This window comes from Schistocerca gregaria, chromosome 3, assembly GCF_023897955.1.
Source record: "Schistocerca gregaria isolate iqSchGreg1 chromosome 3, iqSchGreg1.2, whole genome shotgun sequence".
NCBI classification, from domain to species: domain Eukaryota; kingdom Metazoa; phylum Arthropoda; class Insecta; order Orthoptera; family Acrididae; genus Schistocerca; species Schistocerca gregaria.
This window is the reverse complement of record NC_064922.1, coordinates 454,636,266-454,660,796: the sequence shown is the minus strand read 5'-3', so window position 1 is coordinate 454,660,796 and position 24,531 is coordinate 454,636,266. Positions and strand designations below refer to the sequence as shown.

The 24,531-nt window shown below is 42.0% G+C and overlaps 1 protein-coding gene across 1 annotated transcript in view; it reads right to left on the bottom strand.

The window, feature by feature from the left end:
* Positions 1-24,531, bottom strand: part of LOC126354974 (enkurin) — a 97,832-nt gene that overhangs the window by 14,550 nt on the left and 58,751 nt on the right. Inside the window, exon 3 of the mRNA XM_050005060.1 lies at positions 23,372-23,595. Within this exon, the coding sequence (XP_049861017.1) occupies positions 23,372-23,595 (224 nt within the window). The remainder of the gene's footprint in view (positions 1-23,371; positions 23,596-24,531) is intronic.

The window sequence follows — 24,531 nt, the reverse complement described above, 5'->3', positions numbered from 1 at the left end:
TACAAATATCTTGATATTTCAAAGTAAATCTGTAATACTAAATTAACACCGTGTGTTTTTTATTCTTAACTTCTGATTTTCTTCTCACGTGACCTAAATGTACATAGATCATTAAATATAGGAAAAATTCTTAGTTTTTAAGAGCAGTCTTTAAGAGATGTCTAAAGTTATGCTGAATGACAGTGTGGCTTTGCACCAGCATTAAAATTGAAATTTTACTCTAATAGGGTATAGCTAGTATTCATTTTCACTTTTCAAGCTCTCAGTAACTAAATTATAAAAAGTGGTACAAAGTTATCCCGACTGACTGAACCACGGTTTGTTAGGAGTCGTTTTTAAAGATCTTGGAGTGCTAAAACTCGTTAAATTGTGACTGAACATACAACTTTAGTGTACGCTCACACTAAGCTAGGCATATTGCTGCAATGAAACCAAAACTGACGCTTAATCGATAAACAAAAACGCAAGCCAGAAAGAACGTGAGTCTGATTTAAATGGTCGTTGACTACGATGGCGCAGTAACAGAAAATGATAAAATGGAGGCTGCCTACCAAAACTGTTTTACCGGAAAAGATAAAACACATCCTACGCTCGATTGTCACACCGGTCGAACATTTTAAATACGGAAATAAATGAACGCGGAATCGAAAAACAGCTCAAATAGCTCGGAGGAGAAATGGGCACAGGACCGAACAGCCTGCACATTAGATTCTATATTGAATACTCGGAGGCACTGGCGCAGCGTAGTCGCTAAAATCACAGTGCATATCAAGTGACTGGCAAAATGATCAGGTTGTTCTAATCTATAACAATATTCGCAGGCCTCACGCGCAAAACTGCATGTCTCATTCAGTTACATTAATTTGTTGTCGAATAGGGAACATATATTGTGTAGAGTTTTCTAGAGAATAACACCTAGACACGGTCCTCAGATACCGACCGTGTGAAACGTAGGTTCCAACATGAGACCCAGGAAACAGTAGATAGCAGAGCTTAGATGAATTCCGCGTTGCATGTCTTCCAGGCAACCACAGCGTCAGCAAAGGTTGGCAGCCAATTACAATCATAAATGAATGTGATGTAAGGTGCGCAAATAGTTGGAAACATCCGATGATATTTGACAACACAATCGGCCAACAGAATCTGTCACAACCTTTATCTGTCTGGGAGCTTGTCTCCGGAATAATTTAATCTGAAATGACTACATAAATCTAGGCTCACAGGCTTTTTTATTAGGAGAATTCAAAGAAATTTAATTCAGGCGTGAAAGACGCCGCTAACTAGTTTGTTTGGACAACTTTTAATATTACTCACTAGTCTGGTATCCTTAACAGATTGGATTAAGGGATGAGATAAAAAAGGCTACAGAAGCGCTGAACAAATCGTCAAGGTTTTTGAGCAACTGTGTTTGATATAAATGCTCGAAAGATTGCAGGAAGCTACACTACAAGGAAGGTGCTTTACTCCGCAAAATTCCGAGAGTCCAAGTTCCAGAACGATTCAAAGGACATATTACTTGCTACAACATAAATAAGTTCCCAGAAATCATGGGAAGATGTGCAGCGTACGTCACCCAAATGTTGAGGCTAGATGCGGCGAATGTCAGAGCTAGTCTATGATAGGTATCTGAGCGGTCTATTACAGACAGTCGTTTGTATATACGGCTCCACACTCACTGTGAATTTCTGGTAGAGATCATTTTCCTGCGTGAACTGACCAAGCTGATCAGAAAAAATTATCTTAAACTCTTCTTAAGGAAATGCAGATGACGTTCATTAAAGTCAGTCTTACACAGTAGTTTCTATTTCAGTTAAATTTTATTACGTAAATATCTCATAAGGTTTATATTATAAGATACATAAACAAGTAATTCCATTCTTAATGAGCCTACTATATCAGCTTCGTTTTACAGGGAAAGTACTTGTTCCTAAATCTCTTGGACTTTTATAATATAATTTTCTTAATTTTATATCTGCAGAACCCATTCTTTCTCCATCATGGAATTCAAACAGCAATACACATAGAAATAAAAAACAGTTGTTTATAAAAGAACAATAGTGCTGTTTTTGACAATTTCCAGAACATATTGTCTCAGATTTTAATAAAATCAAGCAAATATCACTGCATAACTGTGTCGCGTGTTTAATTGAATCTTAAATCATGATCTTGACATTGACATCATTTTCAGCTTGTTAGCATCAACAGTTTAGAAGTTACACGTTTGTGTAAGGGCACTCTTAGAAAAATGAGACATTTTCATATATTGAAATTTGAATGGTAAATTATCTGTGAATCAAAAGAGAATGAAATTTTGTACTTTTTTTTTACTTTATGGCAGAGAAAATAAACAAAGTATCATACATATCTCACTCTATCGGTTTCGAATATTTGATTGATTTGATATCGACTGATCCTTTTATGAACATATTCTGCCTTTGGTCTCAATTGGGGCAATTATTTACGGGTGCTGCTGCCAACGCAGTAGATCTATGAACTGTTAATCATGACGTTTTAGAAACACATTCCTTGTCAAGTTACAACCATTACTGCATGTGAATTAACTTGGATTAGATCTCAGCCACTGCGCTCGATTAGTTGCAAATACTCTACCAAGAAGATTCTACCTACGTTTTTCAACACTGGTACTATTCGTGATACACTTCCAGTAAGCTATGCTCCAGATCTGTATTGAGACACAATCTCATACGCCTTCAGCGTAACATGCAAATGCTTATTAGTCTACAGAAAAAAAGACATGAAAATTTCATTGTTTGGTATCAACAGAAAACGAAATATATTACATAAACTACTTTCACTTCCATTTATATTCATTTCCTTATCCTTGCTACTCATAAGACAATGTTGCACACTTTCCTTTGAGACAGCCCTGTACCAGTTGCTCCTTCAAGCGTGCATAAACCAGTAGGAAATTATTGCTTCCTGTTTCGCAATCCAGCCGTTCTCGACATTCCACAATTCTAATAACGTCTTGAAACATAAAGCGCCACCTTCTATCGCATCTTCTCATATCGTTATCTGAAGTTTAGCCGAACGATGTAGCCGAGTATAACAATCACTAGCTAATTTCCCATTTCATAATTTCACTTCCATCTTTCATTCATAGCATCTTTCTTCTTTCTCAGTCAACTTTTTACGTTAAATCTCGTTTCCTGTTCCCCACGATTGTGACAGATGAAATATTAGCATTGTCGATGTGAGTTTGAAAGATGAACTACATCCCATTTCACCAAAATGTTGTGTTTCATCAAGTTGTTTCTCGTTACCACTTCAAAGCGGCCTCCATGGTGGAAATTGGTCAATAGTGACGAAACAAATTTCAAGTTTCGAGGAAACGTCTACAGTCCAATTGGAACCACGGTTTTATGGTTAATCCTTTCGTCAGTCTTCCGTAGACTCTTCGACAGTCCGACACACACCAGGAAACGGAAATTAAATATCTCTGGAACGTTCAAACAGTGGAGAGCTAATGACATCTCCGAGTAAATTACATGTTCTCTTATAAGAGAACAGCCTTCTGAAATATATTTTAATGACAGTTGGTGGTGTTCAGAACCAAATGAAATCGCCGAAAAGCTACATGTCTACAGAATCCAAAGGTGTCATTGTCTGAGTCTGTACGAAATTCCTAAGTCCCTTTGCCATCATCCAGATTTAGGTTTTTTGTTTGTTTTGTTTCCTAAAATCGTTTAAGGTGAACGCTGGAAGAGGGTACAGACAGTACTCACCAAAATAATGGCAATAGAACTGATTATAGAACTTTATACCTATGTCAGTCACCTTACCTACAGGTACAAATATTTGGAACAGAGAAAGAAATATGGTAAACAACAAGTAAGTATTTTGAGCTATTGTGTATTATATGCTTGGTGAAATTCAAAAACAAGAACATAAATACAGTAAAAAGATTTATTTAGCAGACAGCGTTTCCTAGCGATAGAGATGAAATTACGTGTCACCAGCTTGAGGTGAGCTTGAAAACCACACATAAAAAAAGTTTTGCATCAACCCGGTTCCCAGAACTCCTGAAGATAGACGTTGACTGTGAATATTGTATCACAGACACAGTCCTTTTGACTGTTCAGAGATGTCACTAAACCCGCCCAAAGATGTAAATAACCATGAATGAGCAGCGCCTATTAGACGAAGGGGGTCCGACAGCCGATCAGTTCCAGTCATTCCACTAGAAAGGAGGTAAACGTCTCCTGTTGTCTGTAGTTCAACCATTCCAGACGGTCAATACTGCGGTTCGATCGCGTCCGCATTGTTACTTTGTGTCAGGAAGGGCTCTCAACAAGGGAAGTGTCCAGGCGTCTCGGAGTGAACCTAAGCGATGTTGTTCGGACATGGAGGACATATAGAGAGACAGGAAGTGTCGATGACATGTCTTATGCCTTGCTCAGGCTGCCCAAGAACTACTACTGCAGTGGAAGGCCGCTACCTACGGATTATGGCTCGGAGGAACCCTGACAGCAGCGCCACCATGTTGAATAATGCTTTTCGTGCAGCCACAAGACGTCATGTTACGACTCTAACTGTGGGCAATAGGCTGCATGATGCGCATCTTTACCCACGATATTCATGGCGAGGTCCATCTTAGCAACCACGACACCATGCAGCTCGGTACAGGTGTGCCCAACAACATACCGAATGCACCGCTCCGGATTGGCATCACGTTCTCTTCACCGATGAGTGTCGCATATGCCTTCGACTAGACAATCGCCGGAGACTTGTTTGGAGGCATCCCAGTCAGGCTGAACGCCTTAGACAAACTGTCCAGTGAGTGGAGCAAGGTGGAGTTTCCCTGCTGTTTTTGTGTGGCATTAAGTGGGGCCGACGCACGCCGCTGGTGTCATGGAAGGCGCCGTAACGGCTGTACAATAAGTGAATGCCATCCTCCGAGTGATAGTGCAACCATATCGGTAGCATATTGGCGAAGCATTCGTCTACATTGACGACAATTCGCGCCCCCATCGCGCACATCTTGTGAATGACTTCCTTCAGGATAACGACATCGCTCGACTAGAGTGGCCAGCATGTTCTCCAGACATGAACCCTATCGAACATGCCTAGTATCGACTGAAAAGAGCTGTTTATGGACTAAGTGACCCACTCACCACTCTGGGGGATCTACACCGAATCGTCGTTGAGGAGTGAAACAATCTGGACCAACAGTGCCTTGATAAACTTGTTAGTAGTATGCAGGTGTCCGTGCTACTCGTTGTTAGAGGTACCGGTGCGTACAGCAATCTGGACCACCGCCTCTGTAGGTCTATCTATGTGGTGGTACAACACGCAATGAGTGGTTTTCATGAGCAATAAAAAAAAAGAGCGGAAATGATGTTTATGTTGATCTCTATTTCAATTTTCTGTACAGGTTCAGGAACTCTCGGAACCGAGGCGATGCAAAACTTTTTCTGATGTGTTTACAACAGATAACATAATCAGACTAATCCGTATTAAATTGAGGGTTAGCACCTTCTTCCATCGACCTCTTCAGTTTTAAAAGATATGGCCGAATATAATAGCCATCCAGAACAAACTAACCTCGTTTTTAGTAAGCGAATCGATTCCAAAAACGTAGTAAGTAAAGCTGTCATCAACTCGAAGGTCGGTTTGAACTCCACTGTACTTTATTAGGCGTGCCCTATTTGAGATGATATGCCATTGCCTTCCTGCAATGTTTGATCTGACTTATCCAGCCATATATACTGCAACCAGCTGTTTGACGTGGAGTTCAAACCACGATCCATGTTGGCATTTTTCCATAAGTAGTAGTAACAATAGTAGTTGTTGTAATTGTTATCGTCTCTCTTCAGTACAAAGACTGGTTTGATGCAACACCCCACACTGTTCTATCTGTACAAGTTCTTTTTTTTTCACCTTTTTACGAGTTGCATTCAAGAGGTGAAGCAACACTTTTTTCTGGAAGGAGGTTGGTCGTATTGAGGACTCCAATAGACGATATTTTTCCCTGCGCTTTTGGCTACAAAACCTACTTCTCAACATAGTCTCCGTTCAACGCGACGGCCTTATGCCGCCTTCCTGAGACGGCATGTATACCCACGTGGTATCACTTCACTGGTCGACGTCGGAGCCAACAACTTTCTGCATCAGTAACTTCCCCCTCATGCACGTATTGCTTCCCACGAATTGGATCTTCCATTGCTTTTACGGTCTTCTGTTAGGCAGCAAGGAACTTAGCAGGCACACATGAATATCTGCAAGGATCTGGTTTTCAGGTAAAAGAAACTTAATGACAGCTCTCTGCTTGGAACCCACCTCAGTTATAGACGCCATTTTGAAGGCTACTTATAGTGCCAACATCTATCGTATATAAGGCCTGAAACGTATTCCACGATGTCACGCAAGAAAATTCCGCTTTTTTCCATGAAATAGCCGAGAAAAAGAAACACCCCTCGTATACATCCATCTGAACTTGCTAACTGTAATCAAGCACTGATCTCGATCTAGAGTTTTTAACTCCTACTCTTCCATTTATTACAAAATTGATTATTCCTTGATGCCTCATAATTTGTCTTGCCAACCGATCCCTTCCTTTAGTCAGTCCGCAGCTTGTGGTCTTGCGGTAGTGTTCTCGTTTCCAACGCACAGGGTCCTGTGTTCTATTCCTGGCGGGGTCAGGGATTTTTCCTGCCTCGAGATGACTGGGTGTTGTTGTGTCGTCTTCATCATCATCACCATTCATCCCCTTTACGGTCGGAGGAAGGCAACGGCAAACCACCTCCACGAGGAGCTTGCCGAGAACAGCGGTGCGGGTCTCCCGCATCGTCCCCTACGCTCCTCGGAGTATGGGACATCCTTTAGTCAGTTTGAATCATTAATTTATTTTTCCCAGATTCGATTCAACAGTTCTTCATTAGTTATCCGATTTACCCATCTAATCTTCAGCATTTTTCTATAGCGCCACACTTCGAAAGCTTTTATCTTCCTGTCTGTACTGCTTGTCGCCCAAGTTTCACTTCCGTACAAGACTACATTCCACGTCAATACCTTCAAAAATGTTTTCTAACCCTTAAATTTAAACTAGGCATAAATGCAATTCTCTTTTTCGAAAATAATTTTTTGACTGCCGCAAGTCTGATTTTATATCTTCACTTCTTTTGCCATCGTCAGTTATTTGGTTGCCCAAATAGCAAACCTTGTCTGCAACTTGTACTGTATCGTTTCTTAATCTAATTCCCAGAACATCTCCTGATTTTGTTCTTGTTTTACTTTCGTTTACATTCATCTTATAAACTCTTTTAAGAGACTATCCATTTCGTTCAACTGATCTTTCCGTCTCTGATGGATTTAAAACGCCATCAGCTACCCTCGAAGTTTAAATTTCTCCTTCCTGAACTTTAATCACCATTCTGAAGTTCGCCCTGATTTCCTTCATAGCTCGCTCAATATACTGATTGAGTAGTGTAGTTTCAAATACAATCCATCTCACTCCTTTCTCAGTTTTTGCCTTCAAATCATATTCCTTGTCTCTTATAACTGCAGTCTTATTTCTATGCAAGTTGCAAATAACCTTTCATTCCCTGTATTTTTTTCCCAGTTACCTTCAGAACTTCAAAAAGGTGTATTCCAGTCGACACTGTCAAAAACTACCTCTTAATCTACAAATAACTATACCGCAGAATCCGTATTGCACCGCGTTTTCCTATATATTTCTACGGAACCCTAACTGGTATTCATCGACATCAGTTTTTAGCAGTCTTTCCATTCTCCTGTAACCGTATTTTGTGGCTATCAGATATTAAACTACTGGTTCAGTAAAATTCACACATGTCCTCACCTGTCTTTGTAGTATTGGAATTATTACATTCATCTTGAAGTCTGAGAGTACTTCGCCTGACTCGTATATCTTTGACACTAGATGGAATAGTTGTCATATCTGGCTTTGCCAAAGGCCTCAGTAGGGTACGATCGGCTTAAATCGGTAAAAATTTGTTGAAGTGTAATTACAAACCATATTTTCAGATGAATAGATCTCTGTCGCATGTATTTGAGAACTACGTTCTTTTACCTAAAAATGTGTTTCTGTGTTTCATAGTTTGTCTGTTATAAACAACTGAAAACTGTTCTTTCTTTTTAATCACCCGGTATAAAGCTACATAAATATTGTTCATAGTTTCGCAAAGTTAACTGAAAAACGAAGTACTTGGACCCTATTTGCCTTAATTGAAGAAGGCAAGGCACTAGCCTTCTTCAAGTAAGACGACTCGAGTCGTTAAGTCAGGCGAATAGGTTCAATAGAAAAAAGTACTGCTCACATTAAAACAACAACATATTTACCACAATTAAACATTTTCTTCCCCACTGCAGTAACACATTTCTCAAGGTACCATTCCATGCTGTTGCCATGAAATTGAATGCAGTCAGAAAGTTTCGCCGGTAATGGATCGCCGTATTTAAACTTCCAGAGCGCACAAGACAGTTCATTGCAAAACGTTTCACCATCTTCATCGCTTTCTTCAGAGGAGTCCCATGAACCTGATTCTGTTGATTCATCCTGTGGGTGCAGTTTCTTCTTAACCTGGCGTCTCATCGAGCTCTATAACTGAGAAGACTTTGTCATTTTGTTTTCCAATATTGTTTAGTTTCATTTATACACTCCTGGAAATGGAAAAAAGAACACATTGACACCGGTGTGTCAGATCCACCATACTTCCTCCGGACACTGCGAGAGGGCTGTACAAGCAATGATCACACGCATGGCACAGCGGACACACCAGGAACCGCGGTGTTGGCCGTCGAATAGCGCTAGCTGCGCAGAATTTGTGCACCACCGCCGTCAGTGTCAGCCAGTTTGCCGTGGCATACGGAGCTCCATCGCAGTCTTTAACACTGATAGCATGCCGCGACAGTGTGGACGTGAACCGTATGTGCAGTTGACAAACTTTGAGCGAGGGCGTATAGTGGGCATGCGGGAGGCCGGGTGACGTACCGCCGAATTTCTCAACACGTGGGGCGTGAGGTCTCCACAGTACATCGATGTTGTCGCCAGTGGTCGGCGGAAGGTGCACGTGCCCGTCGACCTGGGACCGGACCGCAGCGACGCACGGATGCACGCCAAGACTGTAGGATCCTACGCAGTGCCGTAGGGGACCGCACCGCCACTTCCCAGCAAATTAGGGACACTGTTGCTCCTGGGGTATCGGCGAGGACCATTCGCAACCGTCTCCATGAAGCTGGGCTACGGTCCCGCACACCGTTAGGCCGTCTTCCGCTCACGCCCCAACATCGTGCAGCCCGCCTCCAGTGGTGTCGCGACAGGCGTGAATGGAGGGACGAATGGAGACGTGTCGTCTTCAGCGATGAGAGTCGCTTCTGCCTTGGTGCCAATGATGGTCGTATGCGTGTTTGGCGCCGTGCAGGTGAGCGCCACAATCAGGACTGCATACGACCGAGGCACACAGGGCCAACACCCGGCATCATGGTGTGGGGAGCGATCTCCTACACTGGCCGTACACCTCTGGTGATCGTCGAGGGGACACTGAATAGTGCACGGTACATCCAAACCGTCATCGAACCCATCGTTCTACCATTTCTAGACCGGAAAGGGAACTTGCTGTTCCAACAGGACAATGCACGTCCGCATGTATCCCGTGCCACCCAACGTGCTCTAGAAGGTGTAAGTCAACTACCCTGGCCAGCAGGATCTCCGGATCTGTCCCCCATTGAGCATGTTTGGGACTGGATGAAGCGTCGTCTCACGCGGTCTGCACGTCCAGCACGAATGTTGGTCCAACTGAGGCGCCAGGTGGAAATGGCATGGCAAGCCGTTCCACAGGACTACATCCAGCATCTCTACGATCGTCTCCATGGGAGAATAGCAGCCTGCATTGCGGCGAAAGGTGGATATACACTGTACTAGTGCCGACATTGTGCATGCTCTGTTGCCTGTGTCTATATGCCTGTGGTTCTGTCAGTGTGATCATGTGATGTATCTGACCCCAAGAATGTGTCAATAAAGTTTCCCCTTCCTGGGACAATGAATTCACGGTGTTCTTATTTCAATTTCAGGAGTGTATTTTCTGGGGATGTAACGTGTAATGTTTTGTGTTTCCTGGGCAGAAGATGCTGGTGTATACTTTTTTGGAGACGGCAACAAGACTTGGAGTGAATGATAATAATTTGTTGTGTCATTGTTATCAGGAAATGGACTAGTGGGTGGTGACGCAGACTCAAGGTCGTACGCCTTTGGTGTGTTTTCTTGTTCCGACAGTGCAGTACTCAGCTAAAACTCATGTTCAGCTATTGCGTTTTTATCTAATGAAAAAAGTCTGTTGAGCTAAATCCCTTTTATGCAGTCGTTGGATTGTCGCTTTCATCTATGTAGCCTTGAAAATGTTTACAGATATGAGTATCCTGGTCTTCCTTGTCCCTTGATCTTTCTTGTTCCTTATTTATTTGACCACTTTTAACTTTGCTGGATAATCTTTTCCATATTGCAGTCATCTTTGTAGACAGGAATGCCGCGCCTCAAATATTTTCGTTGCATCGAGCACCCTTAACCTCACGGTAACGTTTAACATCATTTTGCATTACATTCTAGATCCACAAAAAGACTTATTACTTTTATACCTTCTCATCTGCAATACAAAACGAAAACAAAATAACGCAAAACTAATAAAAATCAATAGACTTACATAAAAATGTTGACCTTTCTCGCTAGCGTTGCACACTTATGATTCACCGGAAATGCAAACTTTTTTCTTCGTTAAGTGGATAATCCTGCAGGCTTATTAACACCCCGGTAGCACGATAATCTCTTCTCCAATATATTAACTTACTATATAACTAATGCTTAATAAATTACTAAGCGAATTATCAAAGATATGCTAATATGAATCCAAAACTATTTTACAAAGCTGAATATTTTCTGAACTTGACAAACGTCATAGACCTCTACAGACCTGTCATTTTCCTCCGTTTTCCAATTATACACCGAATTCCAGCAGTCATTGCTATGTGTCGACATTTATTTCACCACATCGTATGTGACGATCAGGAGGGAACTTTTACAGTTGGATGATTCCCTGGGTCTATGAGAATGTCGTCTACTACTGTCGCTTTCCTATGACGAAGACTGTATGTAAAACAATTATATGGCCAGTACTGTTACGGTGCATGAGTTCCGTATTAATTCGGGCTAATAGAGAGCATCGAGCATACACAAAAAACAGCAGCGCGCTGTGTCACAGGCATGCTTCATGGTGAGAAATTGTAATAGACATGTCGAAAATACTGAACCTAGCAGACATTTGAAAAAAGAAAAGTTACTACAATTCATCTTCAAGAGACAACCTATGTATCTTCTCCAACAGCCTTCATACTGCTGTACTTGGGGGTCATGAATATAAACTTCTACTGATAGCATAACCCACAGACACACATAAAGAATCATTTTTCCGCATAAATCCGTAACGGAACAGGAAAAATTCCAACAATTACGCAATAAAAAGTATCCCTGCCACAGATTTTACAGTGGATTTCATCTTTCCATCTTCTTTTAAATCATCTGCAATCATTTTCTCTATGAATTCACAAGTGTTCTCTACAAAACATCGCTTGGTTCAATGAAAAGTCCAACTAACATGGGGATCAAATTATTTTGTTGATCCATTCCGTTGAGTGACGTTCCACCATCATCTTTTCAATAACTAAGCCAATCCACCGTATAAATTTTCTGTTAAGTTTCACTGGTACAGACCATCGACATTCTGAAAGACTTATGCTGTCCAGCTGGAGCCTGAAGACGAGACTGGCGTTCAGGGGAAAAGCCGATTTCCCCCGTTAATGAAGTCTGGCGGTGCTTTGAAAGTGCTAGACTCTTCCGCAAGGAAACTTCGCGAAACTTATCAGAGATGTCGATTTTAAGCCTCGTAAAATAAATCCACGAGTAATGCCTCGTAAAGCTTTGCTGGAAAGATAAAAGATTATATCTAAAAAAAGTACCATGACTATTATGTTATTTTTTCCTGTGAAGCGCTCCGCCTTATAACTCTTGTGTACATTATAGTGATGGTAAGGAAAGGGGGGGGGGGGAGAGAGAGATTTATTTTTTACATACTCTCTCAACGTTTATATATACTGAGATACTGTTGTTTTGTAAATAGATGGTGTCATTTGCATAGAATTCGTGAACGCTTCAAAATGTAAGAAGTTATACAGTAATGTAAAACTCATGAATTTGTTACACGTACAGAGGAAAGAGGAAGAGGAAACAAAAACCTTAACTTCACTTCACCCGTGTTAGTGATGAACGAGTTCTGTGGCTGTGGATTGAATTACTTGGAAAAAATGCAGCAACCAGCCACTTTTTCTGTGTCTCTTCAAGTATTAACAAACTCCTAACTTATTGCTATTTGTGTAATAACGTATGTAAAATGTATGACATTCAGATTTTATATCTGAGAATGTAAGTAACCTAATTGCGAAACAACAACATTAATATGAAAGGTAATTAAACCCAATGAATTCTGTGGAAATCGCACTTTTCTGAAAAGGAATCCGTTTTTAGTAAACGCATACTACTACTATACATGAGTCAGTCATTTCATGTAATTCGACGAAGTTCTGTCACAAAAAAATTGTGTGGATGAAATGTGAGACTTGAATGTCACAGTTATAGAATAAAACCAATAAACTCCCCAAAATTTCAATACTTCGGTACTGCCTTTCTCTTAGCATATCACTACTCTCACCTCACTGGTACATTATATTACGAGGAAGGTTCACAATGTTCATATTATTGACATTGTAATAACAATGTTTGCCATTATAACCTATACTTATTTTCACTGAAGGGAGATACACAGCGGTAGAATATTAGAATCGCATTCGAGGTGATCGTGGTCCAAATCTCCGTCCGACCTTTTAGATTTAGGTTTATCGTTGTTTCCCACAATCCATGCATATTACAAAAATGGATGTACGTATGTAAGTTCCACGCCTTCTTCTAAACAACTGGACCGAATTCAACCAGACTTAGTACACATATCTCTCACTGTCATACAACAAACGCTGTGCGGTAAGAACCACCAACCTATCATTGTTCAGGAGATACCACTTCATAAACACCTTATCTAAATAAGCCACTGAGTGAGACTACACAACTAACTGTAAGACAAGTAGTCCAATGAGATGCATGGAAAATCCCGCACTATGCGAAAAGTTTTAAACATTTATTCTTTACTACTATGACACTAAGTCGAATCACCTTACGGAAATGCCTGACAATTGACAGCGCTTTTGACAGCTTGAAACTGCGAAGCGCAAACGGCTTTAGACGAAAATAGCAGTCTGCAGAGATTTGAAGAGGCGTTGCCATAGAGACGTTTACAAAATCGCGTTGTAGACACGTGAAGCAGCTCCACCTAGCGTACGTAAACTGTACATTAAAAACACAGTTCATTTTTTGTTTTCGTTTCCAATAGGAAATTGGCAATATCCGCGCCCGGGCAATGCCGGATCTGTCAGCTAGTTACTTAAAATAAAATTCCGTGATTGTTCCTTTGAAAAGCATATCGACGACATCTTTCGCCGTCCTTGCCCTACACAAGCGCATCCTCCGTGTTTAAGGACCTCTTCACCGACAGTATACTGGACTCTGAATATTTCTTTTTTTATTATTACATTGGGTAACTCATTTACTCATGCACATTTCTGTGTAAAGTATAAAGGGAATCTCTGAGTGTGTAAGAGAAGGTCTGAGTGTCCTGATCTTACTAGTTAAAATAATTTCATGAATAAACCAAGACACACCCTTGCGGTTAATCAATCTACGCTTGACTTTAAATGTTTCCTACTCACTAGAGCAAAGTCAGTGCTTAAAATCACGCGCTCCTCCTAAATGTCCAAAGCCTCTTTTTGTAACTCGTTTGTTAGGTTGATTGGCTTGATTCACAGCAACTAGTTTTGGAGGAGGAGATTAGTGTTTAACATCCAGTCGACAACGAGGTAATTAGGCACGGGACACAAGCTCGGATAAGAAATGTATGGGGAAGGAAATGGGCCGTGCCCTTTCAAAGGAACCATGTCGGCGTTTGTGCAAAGCGATTCAGAGAAATCACGGAAAAGCTAACATCAAGATGGCCAGACGCGGGTTTAAACAGCCGTCGTTCCGAATGTGGGCCCAGAGTGCTAAAACACTGCGCCACCTCGCTCGGTCCCACTAGTTCAGCCCCCTCTACAGCTGAAATATACCTCCAGTTCACTGCTATCCTGAGAGACCCTCTCGTAGCCAAACTCTGCAGATTAAAGTCAGAATAACTACTGTCTTTGTGACTGCGGCGTCAAGGGAAACGTTTGAGTGCTGGTCGGGAAAGATGCTAGCCCTAAGATTCCATCAATATACTGTGTAAAATTCCGTAAGTGGAACAGTATTTTAGATCAGAGGAGAAGCTGCTGCATTAGTTCAACGCTGCTGACAAACGGTGCATCTCAGTTCCTGCATGAATAGGAATATTATCTAAATAAGCCAGTGGACGCTTGCGGTTCCCTCAGTGAGCATGGCGGTCTCTCGCAATGCGCTTCATGCTTATAAGATCACACTTTAGAAAGGTATTCGGATCGATAAATTATTCCTCTGACAAACTGCCTCTACCGATTTTCGAAAGGCTTTTGACAATTAATGTGGAGCTCCATACACTTTCATAGACATCTCGTTTTGTCATTCTTGATAATAATCTTATTGATGTGGCCTGCGGTTCTTTAGCGTCATGAGTAGCGTGCAACTACATGTTGTAAATGTCTGTAATGAGTGTACTTGGAACGTGTGTCTACTGATTCTGTGAGGAAGAAAATTAAGATACGAACGCATTGGCAGTATGTACTGATAAAAGTCGTCTCGTCGACTGCAACAAGATGTCTGTTTTCTAGGGCATGCTCTACTATACTCCGTTCATCTTAAGAATAAACGTCATGTAAATATTACACTACGTATTGCTCCGTGTTTGCTGGAACCTCACTGGATTTCGTTTCGCGTGGAGCGGAAGCCAAGCTGTCTCGAGTAAATCAAGTACGACTATAATGATGATGATAATTGCTTTGTGGGGCGCTAGACTACGCGGTCATCAGCGCCTGTAAAAAACCACAATTTTTACACAGTTCGATTCTTTACACAGTCCAATGGAGTTACTGTCACGAATTATTGTTGTTCTTGTTGTGGTCTTCAGACCTGAGACTGGTTTGATGCAGCTCTCCATGCTACTCTATCCTGTGCAAGCTTCTTCATCTCCCAGTACCTAATGCCACCTACATCCTTCTGAATCTGCTTAGTGTATTCATCTCTTGGTCTCCCTCTACGATTTTTACCCTCCACGCTGCCCTCAAATACTAAATTGGTGATCCCTTGACGCCTCAGAACATGTCCTACCAACCGATCCCTACTTCTAGTCAAGTTGTGCCACAAACTTCTCTTCTCCCCAATCCGATTAACACTTCCTCATTAGTTATGTGATCTACCCATCTAATCTTCAGCATTCTTCTGTAGCACCACATTTACAAAGCTTCTATTCTCTTCTTGTCCAAACTATTTATCGTCCATGTTTCACTTCCATACATGGCTACACTCCATACAAATACTTTCAGAAATGACTTCCTGACACTTAAATCTATACTCGATGTTAACAAATTTCTCTTCTTCAGAAACGCTTTCCTTGCCATTGCCAGTCTACATTTTATATCCTCTCTACTTTGACCATCATCAGTTATTTTGCTCCCCAAATAGCAAAACTCCTTTACTACTTTAAGTGTCTCATTTCCTAAGCTAATTCCCTCAGCAGCACCCGATTTAATTCGACTACATTCCACCATCCTCGTTTTGCTTTTGTTGATGTTCATCTCATATCCTCCTTTCAAGACACTATCCATTCCGTTCAACTGCTCTTCCAAGTCCCTTGCTGTCCCTGACAAAATTACGATGTCATCGGCGAACCTCAAAGATTTTATTTCTTCTCCATGGACCTTAATACCTACTCCGAATTTTTCTTTTGTTTCCTTCAGTGCCTGCTCAATTTACAGATTGAATAACATCGGGGAGAGACTACAACCATGTCTCACTTCCTTCCCAGCCACTGCCTCCCTTTCATGTCCTTCGACTCTAATAGCTGCCATCTGGTATCTATACAAATTGTAAATAGCCTTTCGCTCCCTGTAGTTTACCCCTGCCACCTTCAGAATTTGAAAGAGAGTATTCCAGTCAACATTGTCAAAAGCATTCTCTAAGTCTACAAATGTTAGAAACGTAGGTTTTCCCTTCCTTAATCTAGCTTCTAAGATAAGTCGTAGGGTCAGTATTGCCTCACGTGTTCCAACATTTCTACGGAATCCAAACTGATCCTCCCCGAGGTCAGCTTCTACTAGTTTTTCCATTCGTCTGTAAAGAATCCGCGTTAGTATTTTGCAGCTGTGACTTATTAAACTGATAGTTCGGTAATTTTCACATCTGTCAACACCTGCTTTCTTTGGGATTGGAATTATTATATTCTTCTTGAAGTCTGAGGGTATTTCGCCTGTCTCGTACATCTTGCTCACCAGATGGTAGAGTTTTGTCAGGACTGGCTCTCCCAAGGCCGGCAGTAGTTCCAATGGAATGTTGTCTACTCCGGGGGCCTTATTTCGACTCAAGTCTTTCAGTGCTCTGTCGAACTCTTCACGCAGTATCGTATCTCCCATTTCATCTTCATCTACATCCTCTTCCATTTCCATAATATTGTCCTCAAGTACATCGCCTTTGTATAGACCCTCTTTATACTCCTTCCACCTTTCTGCTTTCCCTTCTTTGCTTAGAACTGGGTTTCCATCTGAGCTCTTGATGTTCATACAAGTAGTTCTCTTATCTCCAAAGGTCTCTTTAATTTTCCTGTAGGCAGTATCTATCTTACCCCTAGTGAGATAAGCCTCCACATCCTTACATGTGTCCTCTAGCCATGCCTGCTTAGCCATTTTACACTTCCTGTCGATATCATTTTTGAGACGTCTGTATTCCTTTTTGCCTTTCATCAATTAAATTCAATATTTCTTCTGTTACCCAAGGATTTATACTAGCCCTCGTCTTTTTACTTACTTGATCCTATGCTGCCTTTGCTACTTCATCCCTCAAAGCTACCCATTCTTCTTCTACTGTATTTCTTTCCCCCATTCCTGTCAATTGTTCCCTTATGCTCTCCCCGAAACTCTGTACAACCTCTGGTTCTTTTAGTTTATCCAGGTCCCATCTCCTTAAATTCCCACCTTTTTGCAGTTTCTTCAGTTTTAATCTACAGGTCATAACCAATAGATTGTGGTCGGAGTCCACAACTGCCCCTGGAAATGTCTTACAATTTAAAACCTGGTTCCTAAATCTCTGTCTTACGATTATATAATCTATCTGAAACCTGTCAGTATCTCCAGGCTTCTTCCATGTATACAACCTTCTTTTATGATTCTTGAACCAAGTGTTAGCTATGATTAAGTTGTGCTCTGTGCAAACTTCTACCAGGCGGCTTCCTCTTTCATTTCGTACCCCCAGTCCATATTCACCTACTACGTTTCCTTGTCTCCCTTTTCTACTACCAAATTCCAGTCACCCATGACTATTAAATTTTCGTCACCCTTCACTATCTGAATAATTTCTTTTATATCATCATACATTTCTTCAACTTCTTCGTCATCTGCAGAGCTAGTTGGCGTATAAACTTGTACTACTGTAGTAGGTGTGGGCTTCGTATCTATCTTGGCCACAATAATGCGTTCACTATGCTGTTTGTAGTAGCTTACCCACATTCCTATTTTCCTATTCATTATTAAACCTACTCCTGCATTACCCCTATTTGATTTTGTGTTTATAACCCTGTAGTCACCTGACCAGAAGTCTTGTTCCTCCTGCCACCGAACTTCACTAATTCCCATTATATCTAACTTTAACCTATCCATTTCCCTTTCTAAATTTTCTAACCTATCTGCCCGATTAAGGGATCTGACATTCCACGCTCCGATCCGTAGAACGCCAGTTTTGTTTCTCCTGATAACGACCTCCTCTTTAGTAGTCCCCGCCCGGAGATCCGAATGGGGGACTATTTTACCTCCGGAATATTTTATCCAAGAGGACGCCATCATCATTTCATCATACAGTAAAGCTGCATGCCCTCGTGAAAAATTACGGCCGTAGTTTCCCCTTGCTTTCAGCCGTTCGCAGTACCAGCACAGCAAGGCCGTTTTGGTTATTGTTACAAGGCCAGATCAGTCAATCATCCAGACTGTTGTCCCTGCAACTTCTGAAAAGGCTGCTGCCCCTCTTCAGGAACCACACGTTTGTCTGGCCTCTCAACAGATACCCCTCCGTTGTGGTTGCACCTACGGTACGGCTATCTGTATCGCTGAGGCACGCAAGCCTCCCCACCAACGGCAAGGTCCATGGTTCATGGGGGGAGGCACGAATTATTATGAAGATGAAATGATGAGGACAACTCAAACACCCAGTTCCGCGCAGAGAAAATCCCCAACCCCGCCGGGAATCGAATCCGGGACTCCGTGATCCAGAGGCAGAAACTCTAGCCACTAGACCACGAGCTGCGGACTATCCATGAATTCTCCCACCTTTCACGTCCATGAGACTAGACAACGAATATGTCGTCGGCTTAAAGGTGTAAGCAACTAGGCTTTGCAGGGTGATGTGCTAAAAGCACTCAATAAATAGGTTGCCTATAACTGGAGCTAATGGGCTCCCCATCGCTACGCCATCCTTGTGTCTAGAACGTTCTCCATGACACAAAAATACGATGACGTCAGAGTGTGCATAATTAATTCCACCACAGTGTCGTCCAGTACTGGGAGAGAAGATCTATAGACTCTTTGATGGTAACGCGCGTGAATAATGACGCCAAACTGACCATAGTATCTCCTTTTCCAAGACGCAGGAATTTAATTCGACGGATGAAGTCGATCGTATTCTTGATGTGTGATCAACATGAGGAGTAAGGATGCTGGCCAGATGTTTCGCGAGTCTGTAAGTCGGTGATCCAATGAAGCTCACAATGAAAATTTGTGATGACACCCTCAATAGAGACAGCAGCCTGCAAGTAAGCACGGCTTGGGACCAGGCCATCGGAAGGTTGAAGCTGGAGCGGAGGGTGCGCAACGAAAATATTATCTTATATTTCACTGAAGTGGGCACTAGTGACGTCACAGAAGGTAGCGCGGCTATATAAGGATGGCAGCAGCAATCAAGACAGTCGCCATTTGACAGTGGCCAAGGATTACTCGGCCGAAACCCTCCAGATTTTAAACAACTTGACGCGGCTGGAAACTCGAGAGAATTTAATGGGGAAGACGATTAGACATGGACAAGAAAAGGAAGGAACGGAATAAATAAATTATACACATACCCCAATCCCCCCCTCCCCCTTCATTCCCTGATTCATTAACATTTTTCCTAGTCCATGCTGCTTACTCTACTCGTTACTCATTCACAACTCCTCCCATTCTTTCCTCCCCTCTCCTGTGTTTCCCCACAGTCAGTTGAGGCACTGAGGACCATAAGCGCCCAAAGCACAGAAACAAAGTTCTGTGAAACATAGATGTACGTGAAAATCAAATTTATAACAAACCTCCGGTCACATAGGTCTGAATTGCTTTTTAACCAAGTCCCAACATCCTATGCTTCCTTCAAAAAAATTATGTGCCCGCTTTACGTTATGAAATATTAATTAATATTTAGGGCTATAATTATTCCGATATATAGGCTAGTGACAATAGTGTCATTTGACAGAACCACAACATAAAGAACATACACTAAATTTATCACACACGCTGTTATGACATTCCGACATGTCATGGTCTTCATTATCATTTCCATTAAGCACATCTATGGACCTTGGGTTCAGATAAAACTGGCGATACACCTCCGACTACAAATTATTACTACTACATAAATGATGTAGACACTAAATTATGATGTCAACCCTAAATGCCAACAGAGCAATGTAGAACAGCTAAATTTTCTGATTTGGGCCCTTATGAAACTGCAATTTATGAGACAGCTTTTTGCGAATGTTGAAATGGTTCAAATGGCTCTAAGTACTATGGGACTGAACATCTGAGGTCATCAGTCCCCTCGACTTAGAACTACTTAAACTTAACTAACCTAAGGACATCACCCACATCCATGCTCGAGGCAGGATTCGAACCTGCGACCGTAGCAGCAGCGAGGTTCCGAACTGAAACGCCTAGATGTGAATGTTCATACACACAGTGTGGTTCTACAGATATAGATGAAACTGGTTCACTACAAGATCAATAAAGGTCAGGCATTCGTGGTATAATCTCAAAACCAAAGACAGTGTTGTTTAGACCCTTATGGGTCTCAAGGCCTCAACTGTTGTATAAGTAAACATTTTTTTGACTATCGTCCGGCTAGAGCGATTTGTTTTTAACTGATGATATAATGGACGGTCTCTCATAAGACCAGAAAAATATTATTGTATTTTCTTCGCTACTTTACGATCCCTGTAAATGGGTAATATTTGCTTGTGTTCGATCTCTTACAATCCCTCATAAATTTTTTTCATTACTACTTCATGGTCTTTTTAATTATACTAAACTGTATTTGTTGTAACTTTGTTAGTTCGGTAGCATTCAAAGTTAATAAAGATGTAATTTTGCTCACTCCTCGTCCCCTCGTTTTTGATCCTGTTTGTCTGTGTCTCTTCCTGTCTTTACATAGTCATGGATTGAACATAAGATAATGGATGTATCACGTCCTCACAAATACAGCGCCGGTGTAATTTAATGTTGTATTTGTGCGCTCTAAATAAATTGAAACGTATTTTTAGTCACGCAGTTTTGCAATACGCAGTTGATTTCTCCTCAGAATTTTAAGTACTGAGTTGTCCATGCCCCTATCTTGTCACCCCTGTCTTCCCTTCCACCCCTTCTCATAATCCCAAATCTAACGCGTGTATTATTGGTGGGTTTTTGTTTAAATGTAACCTGCCCACATTTCTAATTTTTAATTCTAGTTCTCCTCAAAAGGAAACCCGCTCTTTTATAATCTATTGTTATTTCACATCTTTATAAGTTTTCAGTATTTAATCATGTTAATATTTTATTTTTCGACGTTTAACGTTCGATCCCAACCCCGTTACAACCATTCCACCTCGTGGTATCTAATGGTAACTTGTCTTGTAACTGCTGGTCCGTGTCAAATGAGTACCATCGTTAGTAGAATTACTACGAGACTTCATGCTAAGTTTCTTTATTCAACCTGAGCTTGGTTGTCAACGAATCTGAATAGGTTTCCACTTAATGTTCCTCTGCAATTTATGCCTGTATGACAATCGTTGTGTACTTTGACAGATGTTCTGATGATTGGTGATGCCAGAAACGTGTCAAAGTTTTTATAACACGTATATTCTTGCTATTCAGCAACCTGAAGCAATGTTAAGAGCGTGCTCAGTTAATCGTGGAATTAGTCTTAAATGATTTAGTGTAACCTAAAATAAGATAATTCGAAAAATTTAGACGGTTCTGAATGCAGCTTCTCCTCGTTCCAGTACAATGTAAGCCATAACACGTCTCTCTGTCTTCGGGATTAGCAATCTGCAATTTGTCCACGTTGAAGATTTTTAAAATAGTACACTACTGGCCATTAAAATTACTACACCACGAAGATGACGAGCTACAGATGCGAAATTTAACCGACAGGAAGAAGATGCTGTGATATGCAAATGATTAGCTTTTCAGAGCAATCACACAAGGTTGGCGTCAGTGGCGACACCTACAACGTGCTCACCTGAGGAAAGTTTCCAACCGATTTCTCATACACAAACAGCAGTTGACCGGCGTTGACTGGTGAAACGTTGTTGTGATGCCTCGTGTAAGGAGGAGAAATGCGTACCATCACGTTTCCGACTTTGATAAAGGTCGGATTGTAGCCTATCGCGATTGCGGTTTATCGTATCGCGACATTTGCTGCTCGCGTTGGTCGAGATCCAATGGCTGTTAGCAGAATATGGAATCGGTGGGTTCAGGAGGGTAATACGGAGCGCCGTGCTGGATCCCAACGGCTTCGTATCACTAGCAGTGAAATGACAAGCTGTAACGGATTGTGCCGGCCGCGGTGGCCGTGCGGTTCTGGCGCTGCAGTCCGGAACCGCGAGGCTGCTACGGTCGCAGGTTCCAATCCTGCCTCGGGCATGGGTGTGTGTGTGATGTCCTTAGGTTAGTTAGGTTTAAGTAGTTCTAAGTTCTAGGGGACTTATGACCTAAGATGTTGAGTCCCATAGTGCTCAGAGCCATTTGAACCATTTTGTAACGGATTGTGCAGCCACGTCTCGGTCCCTGAGTCAACAGATGGGGACGTTTGCAAGACAACAACCATCTGCACGAACAATTCGACGGCGTTTACAGCAGCATGGGCTATCAGCTCGGAGACCATGGCTACGGTTACCCTTGACGCTGCATCACAGACAGGAGCGCCTGCGATGGTGTACTCAACGACGAACCTAGGTGCACAAATGGCAAAACGTCATTTTTTCGGATGAATCCAGGTTCTGTTTACAGCATCATGATGGCCGCATCCGCGTTTGGCAACATCGCGGTGAACGCACATTGGAACCGTGAATTTGACATCGCCATACTGGCGTATCACCCGGCTTGATGGTATGGGGTGCCATTGGTTACACGTCTCGGTCACCTCTTGTTCGGATTGACGGCCCTTTGAACAGTGGACGTTACATTTCAGATGTGTTACGACCCATGGCTCTACCCTTCATTCGATCCCTGTGAAACACTACATTTGAGCACGATAATGCACGACCGCATGTTGTAGATCCTGTACGGGCCTTTCTGGATACAGAAAATGTTCGACTGCTGCCCTGGCGAGCTCATTCTCCATATCTCCCACATACTGAAAACGTCTGGCGAATGGTGGCCGAGCAACTGGCTCGTCACAATACGCCAGTCACTACTCTTGATGAACTGTGGTGTCGTGTTGAAGCTGCATGGGCAGCTGTACCTGTACACGCCATCCAAGCTCTGTTTGACTCAATGCCCAGGCGTATCAAGACCGTTATTAAGGCCAGAGGTGGTTGTACTGGGTACTGATTTCTCAGGATCTATGCACCCAAACTACGTGAAAATGTAATCACATGTCAGTTCTAGTAAAATATATTTGTCCAATTAATACTGGTTATTATCTGCATTTCTTCTTTGTGTAGCAATTTTAAGGGCCAGTAGTGTAAATAATGAAAATAATCATAACAGTGTGTGTGTGTGTGTGTGTGTGTGTGTGTGTGTGTGTGTGTGTGTGTGTGTGTGTGTGTGTGTGTGTTGAGCCTTGTTGTTTTAGTTGCCTTACCTTCTTAAGGGCGTAGCGTGGAACAGTACCAGAGGGCTCTAGAAGGCGCGTGTCTCCGCGGCGGGTGAGCACGTACCGCGGCACGGGTTGATGGGCTCGAGAGCACATCGCGTTCACCACGTTGTCCGCTCGGAAGTTCTTCTCCTGGACCACCGGCGCTTTTGGGACGACATGCTTCGGCACTGGTGGCACGGGTTTCCCAATGCCTTTGCCGTGGCACTGGTCTGCAATGCACGACGTTCAAAGATCATCAAGTTTTATAAAGGAAGTAGGCACCAGGTACCACATCATAACCTCACACAGTGTCAAAGCCAGTCGGCTACACAAAGGAAGAGAAAATGGGGACACAGTTATATTTGTGTCCCCCTCCTCACATAACGATGTAGCTACGTTATGCTGTCACAAATAGCACGCGTGTAGAAGTTATAACTACCAACTACTTCAATATCATAGAGTTCGTCCACACAAGACGTAAATTTTGCCAGTACTGTTACACCAATTGCATTTACATACATTATAATATTCTGTACTTTTCAACAAATATCTTCCATTTCATACTTTGCCATCCTCCAACGATACACAGCCTCAATTCTGTATCTACGAAAGTAATTTAAAAATGCTGGTAAGTCGCTTAAATAATACAGATCCAGACGGTATTAAATCCTTTATTGTGGTCGTTAAGCGTTTCGGACTCAGCGCATCATCAGATGACCTGGTGACAACTAATAACTACAAGTGTAAATAACGATATCACACAATACAACCAAACCAAGGAAATATGATTCTGTAAACCACAAAAGAAATTAATTGTACACAGTTTTGAAGAATATAAGTACATACCATCTGTGATCATTACATGCATTGACAAAGACGCTGAATAAGGTCAAGCAAAATATGTGCTGTCGTATACAAGAAATAGACCTAACCAGTAGCTGACTAGAGTCACAGTGTAAAGGCACCGTTAACGGAGCAATAACGTAAGGTGGTATCGCTAAAGGGCAGCGCTATTAATACTGTGTAAAACAGAAATATTAATATAAAATAATAAAAGCTGAATCAGCACTAACGTGCAAGAAAGTCAATTGTATAGCATAGTGTAACAGTATAAGACATACCATTTCCAGCAACTTCATATAGAACCACACTCGGAACGATCTCAT